Source organism: Homalodisca vitripennis, chromosome 5, assembly GCF_021130785.1.
Source record: "Homalodisca vitripennis isolate AUS2020 chromosome 5, UT_GWSS_2.1, whole genome shotgun sequence".
NCBI lineage: Eukaryota > Metazoa > Arthropoda > Insecta > Hemiptera > Cicadellidae > Homalodisca > Homalodisca vitripennis.
In genome coordinates this window covers 57570628-57590752 of record NC_060211.1, presented here as the reverse complement: position 1 = coordinate 57590752, position 20125 = coordinate 57570628, and the positions used below count along the sequence as shown (strand labels likewise).

Sequence of the window (20125 nt, the reverse complement as noted above, 5' to 3'; positions counted from 1 at the left end):
TGTGTGGACTACAAATGACGAACGAAATGCAGATACTGGGCATAAATGGAATTATTGCTTGAAAGATTCTTCATAGGAAGAAACCAAATATTCTAGCTCAAACACTCAGAGAAAGGCAAAATAAAATTAGTGAGATCAAGGCCACTACCAGTACTAAGACGTTTTTCACAAGGCTCTGTGTTGGGTTATATACATTTTGTTTTATACACAAACGACCTCCCAGAATATCTAGATAAACGTAACAAAACGCTAATGTACGCAGACAACATTGTTCTCCTCCTCAATGAAAAGCTTTCTGAGATGCTTGAAGTCCGTTCTTCAGTAACATTAGATATGGTAATACAGTATTACCACAATAATAGCCTGATTGCAACTGAAAATAAGACCCAGGAACTGGTATTTGATAGAAAAAGAGGCCAAGTAGGACGACTTCCAGATATAAATGCACTAAAGGAAGCTATGCATTGGGAATTACCATTGATGATCAACGAAATGGATCACCTCACATTGAGAACCTATGCAGGTAACTAAACAGTAGCCTGTATGGCATCAAAACGAAATAATATCTAGGTAGTACCAGCAAAGCAAATATTGCATATCATGCAATCTTTGATTTACACCTGCGGTACTGACTCGGTATCAACAGAAATTCAGAGAACTGAAGATTCTAACAGAAGTTTGCCTGTACATCTAAGGTGGCTATGTTAGCACTTTACAGCTTCAGAGAGATATCGATACAGATAAGACACCCGACAGTCTTCAAATTTTACTGCTCCAACACATCATTTAACCATCTTTTGAAGAGAATGCCTTCATACCTGTAGTCCAAGTTCTTCAGCATACTGCCAGAAGTAGCCAAAGGAGAAGGAGCACACAACACGAGACGATTACTCACCGCGTGGTTGCTGCTGGAGAGACCATTTTACGCAATCGATGAGTTTCTGAACAGGGAAATATCCCCTATTGAGCTCTTACAAGATATTATACTAATTTTATTCTACTTTTCATTGAACTATGTTTGACTTTGTAAACTATTTCACGCCAATTCTGTACTCTATGTTCATGAATAAAGTCTTCTGATTCTGCCTATTAATCGTGGGTCTGAAAAGAATTCTTTCCTGTCTACCTATCTTAACACTAGCCTTACTTAACACTCAGCGGATAACAAGACGTGTTGTTTAATGCATGGGTTTTAAATTTGTATTGCAAATTAATGAAATATAGTGCAATTACAAATGTTTCAGAGTATATTCGAGTATTTTAAAATATAACATAGTTAGCGGATAACAAGCTGTGTCGGAAGTAAATAAAGCAAAACGTCATCATAAACTATTGGCATAATCTTGCACTGGAATGTTCATGAAGTATCTCCCATCCACCATCCTTGGGTTAGCTACTATCAGCTGGCTTTTCAAGACACATCAGCTGACCAACTTGTAACCATTTGTTTGTCGTCGCCGTCGTCTGCAATTCAATTCTGTGAAAGACCCGGTCAAGAAGGTTGTAATAGTAGGTTATAAGTGTGCTTGCATCATCTGCTTAGCACGACTAGGTTATGGTACAGGTACTTTTCTTGAGATTTGCGATTTTGTAATTTTAGTAGGGTGTAAAATGTCAAATAATGATAAAGAAAAAGACAGAGCTATTCCTGGATACATGAGATTTGTAATTGGAGGTTTGGCTGGGTAAGTATTTAACTATTGCGATATCTTTCATCATTGTTACTGTTGGCAGAAATCCTATTGCTTCTTAAGGATGTTTATTTTGAGAACGTTTTAAATTTACTATCACTTGTACTAATATGAGTAACGTTTAAAATAAATTAACCAGAAAAATGCTCTATCAGTCCCTTTTATGGACATCCTATACATAGATATGTTTACCTAATAATGTTACTGAATGTAGCCTATACAATCAATCTACTATATAGTCATCTTTGTTTGTACATGCACACTATATAAATACATTATTCTGAATTGTAACTGAAATGGAAAGGTTAATCGACAGTATTCTTCCTGCACTTTTTCAGTTTTCAAGGAAAAGGTTGTGCTTATGTTCATAGATTTGTAAGTCATTGAGTGAATATGAAGGGAAGGTAGGAGTCATCTTGGGGGTAGACTTTAACCCTCCGAGTGGTGAAAGACGCTGCAGCGTCTATTAAATCTCGTTTGCCAGTGGCAGAGACGCTCTAGCATCTATTAACGCAAGCCTCTTTTGTTCCGGTATTTCCGATGTTATGCCGCGACTTAAACACTATAATAACATATATAATAATAGATATGGTTAGAAAGACCAGATTCCAAAATTTAATTTGATATACTATTTAAATATACTGGCACTAGTGGAACCCTTGCAAGCAGTTAATCCACCTCTTGGACCAAGTGGAGATCTTCCTCACCGGATTGCTCATTTACCAAGCCGTAGTGAATGACTGTGTGTGGGCACACCAAAACAAGGGATAAAAGTCACTTCTGGTGCCCAGCTTGTAATGGTGGGGTTCATAGGGAGTGTTTTCCTTACTTGGAGCATTACTGGAGGCCTCTTAAACAAGGAAGAAAGAGGAAGAATGAGGTTGGCTCTGATACTGACTAAAATGCATTAAAAAACATGTGTACATAACAGTTTCGATCAGCAATTAGTGTGTGTTTTAGGAATAATACATATACACTATATATATTTTTGTTCAGAATTAAATTTTAAACAAAATGTTATTTTGGATTGGTGTTATAAAAAAATTAAATTCAGTAACATTTACTAAGCCTAACATAAAAACAAAAAAAAAAATTTAATTTATATTTTTGGAATTCAACCCATTGGTTATTTACACCTATCCAAGGTAAATTTTTAGTTTTATTACCATTGCATTCTGGGTGTTATATAGTTTAATTTGATATATGATATGTCATATTTATATAATTTACAGTAGGCTATTTTATACAAATTTTCTTTTGCGAACATACAAAATCGGTAAAAATGTCCTGCCACTTGGAGAAAAAAGTACCACCACTTGGAGGTTAATAAGTGGCCTACACTCGTTATTCGGTTGTTTTTATCGAATGGATCAATGTTTTTATCCGAAGGAATAATTTGAAATTACAATTTATTTAGGCCTAACTTAGCATATGATTTCAACTCATTAGTTGTAGTAATTTTAATGTAAACAATAAACAGCAAGAAGTAATTATTATTTTGAGACTTTGCGGGTAGAGTACAATAAGCGGACCCAGTTTTTATATAGCTTATTACAATCATCGATACTTATATATATATATATATATCGAATAATAGAACTATCAATCGATATCAACATATCTGAAATACTAAATTAAAGTTACATGTTTCAAATTAATAGAAATAGTTTAAACAATTGCGTAATGTCATAAATACAAAGGGGCCAAATGATAAAACTGAGACAGGTGATAGGAAAAATAACATTTAAATAATAAAGAAAGCGTAACAACAAAACATACATCTTAAACCCGAGAAAGACACAGTAAATCATCTTATGGTGTTATTTTGTATAGTTATTTAGTTTCTAAAGTTAACTTTAGTTACTTTGTACTACTAGTAGAACAAATTGTGTTTAGAATATGAAAATGCATGTACAGTTGGTGCAGATGATATAAAAAAACCAGGTCTGCTTATCGTAGGCTACTCTACCCGACTTTGAAAAAGGCGATGCATATGAGGAAAATATGTGATATATTTTTTACAAGTGATGAGATTTGTTTAAGTGGCTTCAACATGTGGGTTTGGCTCCTGGTAACACATGGGGAAAATTTGTTCCTCCATTTCACAAAAACGGTTACTTACTGATGTCAAGCTGGACAAGTCATAAATATTGTAAGGTTTCTTTGATATCTAAGTCTAGGCCATAGTTAGTTATATTGTTCTGTAATGTTAGTGTTAAATTTACCCATACAACAATCGCCAAATAGCTTCAACTTTGACATTTCTCAAATAAAATTTTGAATGAAACATTCAGCCATCTTTAAACTTTTAACATGATTATAAGAATAAATAAGCTCACATATTCATATATTGGGTGTATATTAGATGCTGTGAATGTAAAATTTAAAATAGCAGTAATTTTAATAAAGTCAGTTTGGTTAACTGCAAATTGCTTCTTGTAGATGTTAGTAGGCCTATGTGAATTTATTTTTTTCTTTTAAAACAGTTTTGATGTATTTTGGTTTTGCTAGGTGGTTTTTTGTAAAATATCTTTATTGTTACAGAGTGTCTGCTACCACATTAATCCAGCCCTTGGATGTTTTGAAAAATAGAATGCAGTTAAGCGGTGAAGGTGGTAAAAAGAGAGACCATTCCAATACTTTCCAGGCTTTTAGAAACATAGTAGCTAAAGAAGGTACCAGAGGGTTATATCAAGGTATATCAGCCAATATTCTAAGACAGGCGACATATACAACTACAAGAATAGGGGTGTATCAATCCCTAGTTGATCTCTTTGCTCGGTAAGTGATGTGTAAGTGTTATCAAATATATCTTGTGCATGATTACTAGCTAATAAAAGTATTGTGTTGTAAATTTATATTTTTTAAATCTTAAAAATATGAGCAATGATGAAAAATTATATAAAGTTTTGCGCTCTGTTTGTTGAGATTTAATTAATGGTTAGCTTTTAAACATATAATCCTGAAGGATCCTTTATTTCTCAAATTGTAAGACAATTAGTAAAACTTGTAATTAACAGTAAAACAACATTATATATTACTCAGAGTATTTTAAAAGGATTTATTTGAATGAAAATTAAAAAACAACATTTTTAAAGTTGGAGCCCATAACCTGTTTTAATTCTTATAATTCCATCTCTGATTCTGTGTAGATGTACACAGATCTGATTTGGTCTATCGGCATTAGACACATAATTAGAGAGCATTAGTATTCAGAGATTTACATCATTGGTACGCTACAATTTCACATAAATTACTTTACCATTATTTAAGTGCTGTAAGTAATTTGTTTATTTTGTTTAAAGTAAAAATATATTCATGTTACTTGAGAATTTTAATTTTTAGAGGTTAATTTGTTTATGTTCAGAAGATATGCTGAAGCACTGAACACTGTTAGTTCTAACATTCATTCAAGCAGTTTTGCACACCATATACAAAAATTTAGTGTAAACATTTTTACATTTTAGAGTACATGCTTCATCTTGAGGTTGATACACAGATAGTAGTCATGAGGGCAAACACCAGAGAATGATTACTATACCAAGAGTTGGCTTTGAGTTCACATTCTGAGACAATATTATTAATATTTTGTGGTTTGAGATAAGCGAGAGAATGTTGTGATGCTCAGATACTTGTCTATCATTGGTCTCTAACATTGCTGGCAAGGAATGCTGAAATGATCTCATTAGGTGATTGCAATGATCAATCAAAATGCTTTATTAAGGAATGTTTGATTGACAGAGTGTAACAGCTGCTAAAAGTAAGCAAACTGCATTATGGCATACATCATTAAAGTAATGCTTAAGCTTAACAATATATGTAAAATATGCTAGTATAAATCAAACAATGAATAAAGCAATACAGTACGTTATATATATTATCCATCCTGGTGGCCATGAAGATCTATTGGATTTCAACAAAACACACAAATGGCAAAACAGAAAAATACATTTTCAAGAGGCAAAGGGTTTTTAATTGAAATTTAGAAAAGTGTATTCTGTTAATTTAAAACATTTTAAATTAATTTTTAAGATTCTGTTAACTATTCTGTTAATTTAACATTTTTAAGATTGCCCTGTTAAGACAGGAAAGTAAAATTCAATTCAATTTTTAATATCTACACTTAAGAAGTAGCCCACCTTGGTTGAGCGGGAATTGATATGTTGAAGTCTAACAGAGCAAAGTATATTTTACTTTGTTTTGTATTTTTACTGTGAATATTGTTTATAAAGTGAAGGGTGTAATATAAAAATATGGTCCACAATGAATACCTGTAGAGCAGATTCCATTCCTCCTCATATGAGAGGATACAAGGAGAGTAATAGAGTTATGTTTTAGTTTCTGTGACTCTATTAACTAAGTAGAGATCCAAGAGTCTGGTGAATGGTGCAGCCCAAGGAAATCTTATCACCTATTTAACATCATAACACCTGTACAATCACTAACAGGTTAATAACAAAGTATAAAACTCAACATCAATAGATATTATGTTTCTTCAAACAAGGATACATGCTATTAACACATGTGACATGATTACATATTAAAGATAAGTTTCATTTTTAAACAGTGAACTTTTTATTAGGAAGTCTTGAAGCAGATCCAGTGAGGTTTGTACCAGTGTGAAATATGTTTTTCAAGAACTTGACTCCAATCATGTTTGCAGTATTATTAGAAAGAAATTGAATAGGAAGGGTCCTAAAGAGAGCCCTGAGGAACTCCAGAGACAGCTGAGAAAGGCCTTATTCTCAAGTTAAGAATGGAACTATGATAAACTAACACCTACACCATAGTCCCCATAGAACTTACTACTACACAGTTGGGCTAGTAGCCCATAGAACATACTACACACTTTGACTAGTTGAGTTTGTGGCTGATCATATCAAAGACCTTAGTGAATTCTGTGGAAACTGTCAACATTCATTCTATCTGAGAAGGCTGGTGGAGCAGTGACATATTAATAAATAACTAGTTGTAGATCGTATTCATTAATTCGTGCTATTCTGAAACAATGATATTCTTAAATGAGAAACTTAATTGTCAGGACAAGACTCGAATACCTTGCCCAGGACTGATTGTATCACTAAAGTGGTAGTTTCAAACATCAGCAGCACTAAGCATTTTTTTATGAACACAGCATACTCTTAAGCTTATCTTTTGGATGACTACTCAATAGTCCAATAAGTAGCCAAAACATTTTGGTATTTCAAAATATGCTGTCAGAGAAAAGACAAACTTACAAATCTAAGAGAGATTCTTCCAAGTTTTTAGACATTTGATAATAATAATTGTAACAGCTCTTACTATAACGGTCTGTATTGTCCTTATTAAGAAACACCATATATGGATATAATTATTGTAATTAAATGTGATATTTTGCACTTACAGCTACTGTTACAGAAGTTGTCTTCTTGAATAAAGCCTTAACAAACTATGCAGTGTGAATATTGAGTTTATCTCCGTTTTACGTTCCACTAGTCGGTTTCAGAAATCTGACACTGGTACAGATTGGCTCCTGAAATCTGAAGTTCATGTCTTTCTGAAAAGATTGAAAACAAAATCTTTACATCGTTTCAGGTGCTGCACAGTAGTCCATTGCGCATCTTCTCCACTATAACCATGCTCAAGTAGCTAGTTTGCGCTGAGCTGTACAGGGTCTGTCCAAGAAGTATTGGGGTTGGATCCAAAAATAAAAATTTATTGCAGGTATCATTACAATTACTTAATAATCTTCAAAATACATTCCTCCTGCATACACTTAGTTCGGTGTGTCTGCCACTCCTCAAAGCCCACTGTAAGTCGGTTGCTGAACCTGTTGAGAACCTTTATCCTTGCCTCTTGAACCGTCTCTATGGAGTCGAACGAATATCCTTTGAGTTCCCTTCATTCGCAGAAACAAGAGAAAGTATGGTGGAGCTAGGTCTGGGCTGTAGAGTGGCAACATTGCCACTCCAAATTTCGCCAGCAGCTGCTGCATACCAATCACACCATGGCACAGCGCATTGTCATGGTGAAGTTTCCAATTCTTCGGAATGGCTGGTCGCACACGTGTTACGTGATTTTGCACGCATTTACGGTCATTTGAGTAGGTACAAACTCCTTGTGCACAATGCCATGTTGGTCGAAAAAATAATCAGCATTGTTTTTATTTTGACATCCAAGTTATTTTCAAACACGGGAAACCCTGCACATAAAAAATGTGCAGGGGACATTTCCGCTTATTGTACGGGAACATTCTGAACTTTGATGTTTTGTTTCCAGATCGTACTGAAACACTCATGATTCATCGCCAGTAGTAACGTTGTTGAGAAAATCTTCATCTTCCTGGACACTGTCCAAATTTATTGCGAAATTTCCACCCAGTTTTTGTTCCTCACTCGACTTTTAGCACCAGCCTCGCGCACACTTTCCAAAAATGTCAACATCTTCTCTTTATCGGTACAGAACAATTAGACTAAAAAAAGATTTCTGCTCGCTGGGTGCCAAAAATGTTGACTTACACCAATAAAACTCACCGATTTGATTTAGCTTTGACATTCCTTGAATTGATCCTTAAATTTTACATTTGGCCACCTTTAAACTTTTGACATGATTCATGTACAATACCATCACTCATGATGTTTTCTCCGTTAACACAGCACGTTCTCTGATGAATTTTTGCTGCACTATTCCCTTCTGTTTGCAGGAAATGAATAAGACTCCTGAATTTACGTTTGGTGGGAGAATCAATAGAGGTGTCCACATTTATTTGTCTACAGCTCAATGCAAACTGACTACTTGAACTCAGCATATTTTAGAGGGAAAGACGCGTGATAAATACTATTGTGCACACTACGGACCTACCATGTGTCTGGCCACCATGGCTCGAAATCGCAGGTTGAAAAAAACAGCCCTCATACTAGAAGATAATTGATACGATTTTTTATTGTGTACTTAAGTTCTGTAAGTGACAAGGAGTGAAGTACACAATATAGCAGTGTTATATTCATTAATTATTTTGCTGCCATGCAAATAAAGTAGTTAATAATGTCTATATCTAATTAATGACTATACTTGTTTTATGTATAAATACTTATCTAAGTTCTTTGTAATTGTAATATTTTGCTATACAAAGAAAAATGCATTAATATGATTTGTATTGTAGGGCTCAGGACCCGTCCGTTAGGTCTAAATGACATAACTGAAGTAATAAAAAGATGTTGACGGGATAATGCTTGGTTCGCTTTTAAGAAACCAGTTGGGAGACTGACAACCCCACTCTGTACGTGGCACTACGTTCACTACCACCACTTGGATGAAGTTTGACTCTATGTATGGGTATCAGTTGATAAATCTTTGAGAGCTGTTGTAAAGTGTAAAGCTTGTGGTTGCTTGTTGGTCCAGGGCCGGATATGAGGGGTTCTCGGCGCAAGTGTCTGCAGGTCTGCTCGGTGGCTTGATAGGTTCTCTGGTTGGGGCACCTCCAGATGTAAGGAATAACGTTGTGTAGCTTCCACTTTGATTTCTGTTTGTGTTTAGCTAACTATTGTGAATAGAGTTTATTAACAGCCTGTAGAAGTCCTGTAATATTAACTGATCTGAGAATGAATGTATCCATTATATATAAATGATGAGATTTATTTTGTTCAAAACATCAATAATTTTTTAAGGATCATACAATATCTTGTGAGTAGAATCATGAATGTTAAGTAAATATACAAATACTATTATAATAAGCACAAGATTATAATTATCTTTTCAATTTATTTTAAATAGTATACACAGACATATGAATCTAGAATTAAAATTGATGATATGTTGTAGTCAATTCATAATCTCATAGAGAACGATAAAGTATTTGGTGTCATACACATTAAAATACAGTGTAAATGTCATTACCTAATTAAAAGTGAAGATGAGCATTTCCCATGACTATCACTGGTTCATGAATTTTATTTGGGTGCTGAATGAGTTACCTGATAGATAAGGAACTCTAATATCCAAGCCCGTAGACAACTTTGGTGGGCCCCGGAAGAACAGTTGGGCCCTCTTAATTGTATATGTAGGATGTTCCATGTACAAACGGTCTCAAATGATTTTTTTATGTCAAAAGAAACAAGGAACTTTCATCAATTTATGGTCATACCTCATTTATTCTCCGAGTAGCTGTCTCTTTTTATTTTTTACAATACAATTAATAATTCCAAAACTGTTTGGCAGCTAATCAATAATTATTACAATGGCTTCAAAACTGCTGTAATTTCAATAATTTTAAATTTTTTATTTGTTAGTATAATAGGGTGAAAATGTAAATGGTTTACAAAATATTAACTCATTTCTTCAAAGCAGTGTAGATTTATTGTATTAGGCTACCAAATCAACTGGAGAGTTTGTGTTAGTCCAGGAATATGTTATATAACACTCTCTATTATAAACAATCTGAAGTGAAGTTAGAACTAAATGATTCTAAAATGAAAGCTAGTTAATTTTATTGCAGGCTCATGTAATTATCTGATTAACAATATAGAAGAAATAAATTTCTTAACACAATCAGAAGAAAAGTAAGCCAGTTATTTATCCTAACCATGATTAAAACGTGTGATCCATTAATTTTTCTAGTATTTATATACATTAAGACTAAATATTGATAGTTCTACCTTACTACGTCTGTTCTAAGCACTAGTATTATGTGAAAATATTGATAGAAAATGGACCGTCCCAGAATCTAGTAAAAAGTTCACGTATTGAAATTAACATAAATAACATTTTTTTATACATTTTGTAAAACCACAAATGGCTTTTAAAAAGTATAATGTAACCTGATGCTAGTTATGAGTGTCTGGTGAGACATAAATTGACTTTTAAAATGAAAGTTTAGTTACACTGGGTTCCTCGCAAAACAAAACGGCAATACATTGGGACTTCTATTCATTTGTCAAATGCAGCTTGTAATCCATCTCTTGCTTTCCTTGCTGTGAAATCATGGGTTTCATCACCCATATTGATAGTCTTAATCAGTTTGAGCTTCTATAGTTAGAAACTCAAGGCTTGACTACTCTCTGTGTTTTTATATTTTTGGAAATGGAACTTAGAAAATTTTCTAAGGTTTATAGTTGTACTAACCTTAGATTTTGAGTGAAATACTGTAATGTACTAATTCGTATTGCAGATCGTTCTAATATTTTAGAGCTAAGTCACTATATTTTGTTTTTATGTCTTCATCAGCCATCACCTGGGAACTAAAAGTATGGAGAAAATCTAAAGATTGTTTTTAAGTGATCGAAACCTTAACTTCACAATTTCAATTACTTCCATATTATACAGCCCTGAACTGCGGATTGACTAATAACAATAACTACATACTTTTGTCAAACAGTTCAATCCGTAGTCATACACTACTATAGTTTCTACTTTTAATAAATCATCTTCTGGTGTCAGTGTCAGTTGTTCTGTCTTCTGCCGGCCGTAATGTTCCATCATGTTTAATATTCGCATGTGATAGGACTTATCAAATCTTTTTTTCTCGTACTATTTATTTACTGTTGTGTTCTGAATTTTAAACTATGATGACTCCAGATGGACAATCCTTACTTTTATTATTCATTGACACTGACACCAAAAGATGACGTTTTAAAAGTCGAAAACTATAGTAGTGTATGACTACAGATTGAACTGTTTGATGGAGGTATGTAGTTATTGTTATTAATCAATTACTTCATGTATATGTTGTAGAAAAAGTTCTTTTAAACTTCGTGTTTGCATCTACCTTTTGAATGTTTATGTCAGTAAACTTCATCAGCCACCTTTTTGTGTTTTTTCACCTTCGGTTAAGTCAAACATTTTCTGTGACAATTTTGTAACTTTGTTGTTTATTTTTTTACCCTTCTTTTCACAAGCTCTGAAGTTGACAAACTAGATTTGCAAGACTCTGTGCCAGGACGATGACAGCTGTTGCGGAAGGTGTTTTCAATTAATGTCACTGCTGCCTTGCGATCAAAGGCAAACATGTTTGTCTCCGGTTTTGAATCCAGCAATGTCTAGTCACACGTCCAGCAAGGATACACTCATATATCACCGTGTGTTTGTGATGTTCACTGTCGCTAGATGCACGCTGTGCTGCACTCCAGTCATGTTGCCAACTGACCATGTCAGCAGTTTTGCCACGAGCCTAAATTATATTATTCTCCTCAGAGATTCATCAATACTTTTTAGGACTTTAAATTAAATTAATATCACAACTAAGCAGTCAAACAATCTCGTATATTTTATATGTTACAAATGTAGTGGTACTAGATTGAGTGATCCGATAAATTTAAAAGTGTAATGTAGAAGCAGGGTCAAATTGGGATGTAGCAGGTGGTGAGATTGGTCTCGGCAAAAATATCCAAGAAAACCAGACTTACTACCGCTCCGGCCAGCAAACAAGAGCAGTCAAGGTTCCTTATGGGTACTATTATATCCTTGTTGCCAATATGGTTAGTCAGCAAGAGAACTGGATATAAAATAAATAGCTTGTTACTTGTTCCACACACAAGTAAGATCGGTTAAATCTATATTAACAATATATTTTGTCAATGGCGATATGTTTTCATCATTGGTTGACACAAAAAAAGTACAATCTCTGTATTAAAAAACATCTAAAACCATTCTTAAGGAAAGTTTTAACTGTCCTTTTATTTGTTTTGCAACCAAATAAAAACCTACAACCTCTGTGTGGTGCTAGTAACCTATTACTTATGACTAAGTACATTTTTTAATATTTCTAGAAATAAGCTTCCTGACAACATAACTGTAATATACATAAATCAATTCGCTCAGGAAACATACTAAATGAAGTAGAGGAAAGCTGATATAAGTATGACATGTGACACAGTTAAAACTTCACTAAATTCTCACATGATTTTGAAATATTCACAGCACTTTTTTGTAACTGGGCAGTGGGAGACAATTTACAAACAATTTACAACAATTTACAAACAATTACTATACTTTTCAACATTTTTATAGTATTATTTTCTTTTAATGATCAAAATAGAAATAATACCTAGTCAGTACAATAAACCTGTTTTAGTGAACAAATTACTGTTGTTATTTTAATACAAGGCATGACTGACACTTGAAAAATAGTAGAACAATTGGTATAAAAGCATAGTTTGGAACAGAAATAATACTGTGCTCTTTGAAGCTTTCGAGGTTATAAATATCTAAGATTAAAATTAAATTGTAAAAGATAATATAATGTACATTGATTGAAAGATTTGTTTCAGGTGGCTCTGGTACGCATGATGAGTGATGGCCGACTTCCTGTGTCAGAGAGACGCAACTACAGACATGTGGGTGATGCCCTGACACGCATGGTGTCAGAAGAAGGGGTGTTTGTGTTATTGAGGGGTGTTGCCCCAGCTATGCTCAGAGCTATGATTGGCTCAGTCTCCCAGCTGGTTACGTACACACAAACTAAGCACTACCTCATAGACCATGGTAATTGTTACATACTGTGTGACATTAATGGTAGATAAGATTGTACATTTGATGTGTGTGATGCTCTGACACGTATGGTGTCAGACAAGGGGATGTTGTGCTGTGGAAGGGTGTTGCCCCAGCCATGCTCAGGGCTACAGGTATGATTGGCTCAGTCTCCCAGTTGGTTACCTACACAAAAACTAAGTACTATCCTCATCGACCATTGTAATTGTTGCATAGTATTGCATAGCATACCTAGTGATTTACTAGGGGAGAGTTTTGTAATCAGCAATGAGAGAGCTGTTTTGTGGGAGCTGTTGTCTGCTGGCACATGTGTATCAGCAGGTGTAACTCTGTCAACCACTTATTCATTCTTATGATTTTTTTAAATACTGATTATAAATCATGAATTAGAAATATTAGAATATATAACGGGGCAATTACTTTTGAAATGTTTTATAATATTTTTTGAAAGCTTATATAACTTATTAGTATGAAAAAATGTGAGTGATAATGAATACTAATAAAAAATGTAGTTCATGTTCTGTACTGAATACTCAGTGTAACATGCGTGTGAAAGATCACCCACACCTTTAGCCTTTTTCATATTAGTATATGACCATCTGCATACGTGGAGTTATAAAAGGTGTTAAATTTGTTTGCAGGTATGATGAAGGATGACCCTAGGTGTCACTTTGTTAGTAGTTTATTGGCTGGTCTGGTGTACACAACTGTGTCAAACCCCATCGACATGGCTAAGACTAGGTAAATATTAACAATAATATTTTTATTAATATTAACGAGGATATTCAAACCGTATGTAAAAAAATATTTATTTAAATTTTTAATATTAAGTAAACTTGTGAACAAAAATAAGGATGTAAGTAAGATATGGAAAAAAGATTGTACAAAATAGGTTGAGAATAAAATGTCCAATGTTTTGTTTATAGTTATATTATATTTATAAAAACTACTGGGTGAAGTTTGAAGAAATTGTTAAACAAAGGTTTTTGTATAGATACAAGGATACTGAATAGTATGTGAACATTTTTTAGGTGGTCAGTAAAAACTTGTTCTAAATATTTTTCATTATTTTAAGGGTATTTTGTTTTTATTAGGTAGCTATCATTTAACCCTAGCGCTGTGGCCATGCAAACTTTCTAAATTGGTGTGTCCATTTCAGACAGTTACTTCAAAACATTTAAACAACTCTTTTTACAAGCATCCAAAAAATCATTTTTGCAAGTAAATTGCAAATTTTTGAATAAAGCTCAAATTTTTTCTTTACACTTAATTTTTACAGTACTTTTGAATACTATTCACTATCTAAAACACTTTGTATAAAAGAAAATGCGAAACAAATTTAATAAATACTTTAAAAAATTATCAAATGATAGCAAAATATGTAAATGCCCATACACCAAATAGATTATGAAAATATGTTTAGGGTTATTTTATATCTAGTGTTATGTTAGACCATAATGTTATGAAGAATTATATATTATATGTACTGATATTGTGTGAAAAATAAACACATGCACAGTGATTATGTGAAACATTACACAATAAAGTTTTGGCAGAAAATTAAAAATCCATATAAATATTTTAGCCACCATAAAAACCTTTTTAAGACTTTTTAGATTGAGTATCGTGTTAAACCATAATCTTATGAAGAATTACTTATAACATTTAATATCATGACGTATTTTGTGAGTTCCACCAACTCCATTGATGCACGGATTTCAAAATAAGTTTAAAAACTATTTACTATGGTTATTACATTGCATCTAAAGACACAAATTATAACTAAATATATATTGGAATCTCCTGAATACACCTCAGCTACCGTCTCCACAGTTCTAGCGTAAAAGCAATTAGAAATCATATAAGAAGCATAATATTTGAAAATGTCTTCAGAAAAAAATACATTTTGATGACTGACTCATTGTTTTATCATTTTTGTTCACTAATAATGCAAAATTGTAAAGACAAAATCTTTTAGCTTGAACTCAGCTATGTTTGACTCTAGTTTGTGCTGGAATCTAGTGGCAGGTATCTGAAGATGTTCCAAAATACTTTAATTTATCTAAAAAATTAAAGGATTTCAATAAGTATAAATGTTAATAATAATACATATGAAGGTTGTACATAAAGTAGCAGATATTTTGAAATTAAAAACTAATACATTGAGAAAATAAAACCTGAATTAAATGTATATTTGAAAACTAAACTTTTAGGCTTTTCAATGTAATCCAGATTCAAATTGAAGGACTTATCAAAGTGTGACACAAGTTTTTCGATTTCAACTTTGAAGAAATCGTGCCGGAGATCTTTACCACTGGTCATTGCCAGTGTGGAGTTCGTTGTCAATATGAAAGATTTGTGTTGCTAGCCAAGTCTCATAGTTGGTAGTCACTTGAAGAGGTAGTCACTTGTCAATAAAACTTGACTGTATAGTAAATGATTGAAAATCTCCCATCTAAAATCATTATCCAAGAGATATTGGGTACGATTGGCTGTGTGCTGACATGCATTGTCGTGAAGAAGAAACAACATTTTTTCCTCAACGCTTGTTTTGTATTGCCCGCCACAAGTTCCTGCAGTGTTTCACATACCTTTCTGCATTGATTTTCGAGTCTTGTTCAAATTAACCAGGCTTGCATCTTTATCGTTCCAGAAAACAGGTGCCATGAGCTTTCTGGCTGATAGAGTTTTTTAAATTTACTCAATACCTGCATAAGGTTAACTTGAGGTTTCTTCATATATATTTAAGTCTTATCACAATCAGTATTATGAGGGTCATCCGGAGTCTGATTTCTTATAAAAAGTAAATAACAACAAATGAAAAAAAAACTTACGTGAGAAACCCATGTTTTGTTACCTGTGACAATGTTCTCTAAAAGTGTATCGCTTTCCCCCTGATATCAGACCAAAAACTCAAAAGCACAACCCATTTTTCTCATTTTGTGTTCTTCAATAAGCAGCGTGGGAACCCAACGTGAACACACTTTGGGAAAATTCAAATGTTCAGAAACAATTTTGTGCAATGTTGTTTTTTGTACGGTCAAAAATTCTAATGCTAATGATGAAATGGTAAATCGCCAATCTTCACAAATTTTTTCATCAGTGACATTAATATATCTTCTGTGATCACTGATGTGATGGCCGGCCAGATTGCAGTTCATTATCGACATTTTCCCGTCCATCTTTGAAATCCCTCATGCACTGATTGTATTTCACAGTCGGCACGGTGTTAAATTGTTTTGAATGTCTTAAATCCGCACAATAAACAGCACTATACAATGATTTAATTGCAAACGGCGTAATTTCGAATGCAAGGCATGCTGGGAGTTGGCACATATGCACATTGTGCTCTTCGCTCATTGCTCAAATAGTTCCCACGAAACGGACCTACTTTCCGGATCACCCTCGTAGTATTATAACAGTGTTATCTAATATTGCTTTTGTTCACTTTAAATAAAAGTTTTATCCAAGCAACTGGAAACAATAAAATATAGCTGATACACAAAAACAGAGCAGCTAATAACTGCATGGTTATAACTCACCTGAAAATAGCTTCTTTTCAATATTGTATAGGTTATATCTACAGACAAATAATACCATACTGAATAATATACTAAGAAAGGCACATAACGGTCGTCTGGCCATTCCTGCATGATATTACTGAGCCTGGAGTAGGGTTCATATCAATTTTCCTGTCTCAAAGTTAATCAAATCACAAAACTATCTCTGAGTGAAGCTCCAACTTTTGTTACTCCAAAATCTAATTTTAGACAGGAAAATACTCTCAGTTGTCTGATTGTAGAGTGTTTTAATCATTAAATGGAACACTGTAACAAAAAATCTTTGTTTTAACTTATGTAGCCATATAGATTGAACTGGAATGATTTGTAAACTCCATTTATATAATACACTTGTAGAGGTTTCATACGGATTTGTACTTTGTATAAATGGACAAATTTTAGTTACTTTATATCTTTAATATTTTGACTACCAAATATCATTTGGTGATCCACTCACACAACGGGGTGTTTAACACACTTCTGTAGAGAACGTTTTAAATATTTCACTTTTAAGTATATAGCCTTATTGGTAACGTATATAAAAATTTAAATTTTAACACGGATTGGTCTACATATTGCTTTGTCAATTTAAATTACAACTGTGAAAATTGTATTACTAGAAAAGTAAACTGAAACATACATAGTAAACTATTTAAAAACTGTTATTATTATTTTAAAAGCCTAATCATAAATGAAAATATAATTGGAAACTAATTTTTATAAAAAAATTTTAAAGAAATGTAAAAGTTGAACACGTCATAAACTGAGAGGTATTGTCTTTAATTTAATAGCCGTTACAGTACTTTGAAAAATATTTTGAAATTTATAGTAATAATATGCATGTTTTTGGTTTAGGATTCAAACAATGAAAAGTGTCGATGGAAGGCCAGTTTACACAGGACTGTTCGACGTATGGACCAAGACCATCTCGAAGGAAGGCGTGCTGAGTCTGTGGAAGGGCTTCTCACCGTACTACATGAGGATGGCACCTCATACGACTCTGCTGTTGTTGTTCACAGAACGATTCACGTACATTTACTCTGTGCACATCCTGCATAACAAATCGTCTCATGCGTTCTGACAGTTCTTGTTTAGCTGATCAGTCTGGGTGTGAACGCCGTGAACAGTTTAAAAGGCAGCCGGTCGTTTGAATGGCAATGCCGTGTACCGTTTCGTGGTTATTGGTAGATGTCTGTGATATCCCCTTTGTCTGAATTAATTTCAGTAAAAATACCTACTTTCATCAAAGTTTTTATATAAATTTGTCTGGTAGCTAAAGTGTAGAATCCCAGTAAATCAATCAGAATGGTGTACTGCACCAGTAATAAGAAAGATGTTTCATAGTCATTCAGTATAAATAGTCTAAAATTATATTGGTCATGTTAACAAATTTAAAAGAAAATTAACTATCGTGGTCGCTATCCATAGTTGGGGCTGATCCTAGTCTATAGATATTCATGTGGTCACTTAAAAATGATTGTGCATTGCAGTTTTAAGGTTTTCCCTGTATGGTGTTTAAAATTTAAAATTACTGAAATTTTGTACAGACTTTGATGTGATTCCTCAAATGTGAGTAATGAAAAATGATATGGAAGTGGTTCCAGTGATGGGGATATCTTTCAATGAAAATCTCAAACGCTTACAGTGTCATTTTATAATTTATTATTGGTGCAGGGTTGATAGGTCTCTATAATCTTCAAATCCATATCACCTCAGACCTAAAACTCTATGCTTTACATAAGTGCATCTTATAAAGTTAAAAGATTAAAAGAAATATGAAAGCAAAGTTGTTTTTGTTGGAGAGAAGAGAAAAATTTGGACATTCCTATTATTTTCATTTAAAAAATATTCATTTCTGATTATTAACAATAAATTCTATTGAATTTGCGAGATTTAAAATGTGAATGATCTATACCAACAAATTTCAAAATCAATTATGATAGTTCTTATAAAACAAAATCTGAGTACTAATTTTTATTTTAGATTGAGAATGTAACCATAAGGACCAATATAAAACTAGTGGCAGACGTTAATTCCTAGATAGAGTATAATTTTATGGTAATTAGTTTGTCTAACTGTAAAACAAATAACAAAACAAAAACAATAGCACAATTGATTAAACATACTTTTGTTAAATGTTATTTATTGCTTTTTGTTATCTCCTAATTGTCTATGTGTTGTGTCTAAAAAAAAAAAAAAAACATATTTAGTATCTGATTTAAGAGCAATTAAAACTATAATATGAATTATATTTGTTTTTGTGTCAGTGGCATTCAACATTGTGTTTTTAAGTCTAAGATCAGTGGAATTACTTTCCACCCTACTAGTACGAAAATTGTGATAGACTGTTGTAAGTTTATTTTAGGAGTTAAAATACAAGTTGCATTTAACTGAAAATAATATACAGTTGTTTGTCTTTTTAAAGAAGTTTGTTTTGTAACAAATATAGTTTTATAAATGTTGTAATATTTTATTCGTCTATTTCCTGACCTCCATTAGTTTAGTTTTTCAGTGAAGATTGCACAGTTTTTTGCTTATATTAGGCTTTTGTGTCTTAGGTTTTTCTGAGCACTGACTATCAAGTTGAAGACTAAAGCAAAATTATATAAACTTTCTGAGATCTGTCTCTCAGGTCGAAAGACTTGGGAAGAGCTTAAGTATCCTGACATTGACCTTTTTTTCGAAAACTCTTAGTCTTAGTTTCATAAGATATTTCTGTTAACTATACAGTTGGCATGAAAAGAATTTTTGTTGCCAAAATGGACATGTACAGTTATTTAAATTTTAGGCATTTAAGGTCATATAAATGATTGTTATTTTATATATTCTGGCAGAGCATTAACTATAGTACTGATATATTGCTCTTACTTCGGTTATTATCTTCCTTGTTTGCCGTAAAATCATTGTTCTCTATGGGCAGTTGAGGCAAACGTAATACGCGTCAGCCATGTTGTTGTTATGGAGCTGTACACATGTCCTGGGTTTTGTGTTTCCTATCTTACAATTTTAACTATCTTCTATAAATATTTTGGTCTTAATCAAATCACAGTTACTGAGTAATGAATTTTAAGTTGCAGTTTGGTTAAAAAGTGCCAAAGCCGGTATCCTTTTTCATTGTTATCAATATAAGAACTGGAAGTTATTGTTTGTAAATAATTTGCTTTACATGTCTAAACTTAGAAACAAACAAGCTAAATTTTAATGTAACTCCCATTATTATAGCTCTACTGGTTTGTTTGTAGTTAACTCTCAAACTTGGGTACCTAAACTTTTTTTATCAGAGATAGATGTAGCAGACATGTGACGAGTCAGGAGCATATGCATTCTTATGATACTAGGTTTAGTTGTCTTTTTGATGTACCATCTTATAGGTTAAAAAAGTGTTAAAAGTCTTTTGATCATGTCTCTCAA

The 20125-nt window shown here is 33.0% G+C and overlaps 1 protein-coding gene across 1 annotated transcript; it reads left to right on the top strand.

Annotated features, from left to right (window-relative positions):
- The first annotated feature begins 1462 nt into the window (after window positions 1-1462).
- Window positions 1463-19175, top strand: LOC124362257 (mitochondrial 2-oxoglutarate/malate carrier protein-like). Its single transcript, XM_046816610.1, has 6 exons — window positions 1463-1685; window positions 4236-4472; window positions 9072-9156; window positions 12935-13148; window positions 13796-13895; window positions 17570-19175. The coding sequence occupies exons 1-6, from the start codon at window positions 1612-1614 to the stop codon at window positions 17793-17795; spliced, it is 936 nt and encodes a 311-aa protein (XP_046672566.1). The 5' UTR covers window positions 1463-1611; the 3' UTR covers window positions 17796-19175.
- Window positions 19176-20125: the final 950 nt, after the last annotated feature.

What these genes read in the sequence shown, in the direction of transcription:
- LOC124362257 (XM_046816610.1), top strand. Translation starts at nt 1,612, where the DNA reads ATGTCAAATAATGATAAAGAAAAAGACAGAGCTATTCCTGGATACATG. An exon ending in GTAATTGGAGGTTTGGCTGG is followed by an intron (nt 1,686 to 4,235) that starts GTAAGTATTTAA and finishes TTATTGTTACAG; the next exon opens with AGTGTCTGCTACCACATTAA. An exon ending in TGGTTGGGGCACCTCCAGAT is followed by an intron (nt 9,157 to 12,934) that starts GTAAGGAATAAC and finishes GATTTGTTTCAG; the next exon opens with GTGGCTCTGGTACGCATGAT.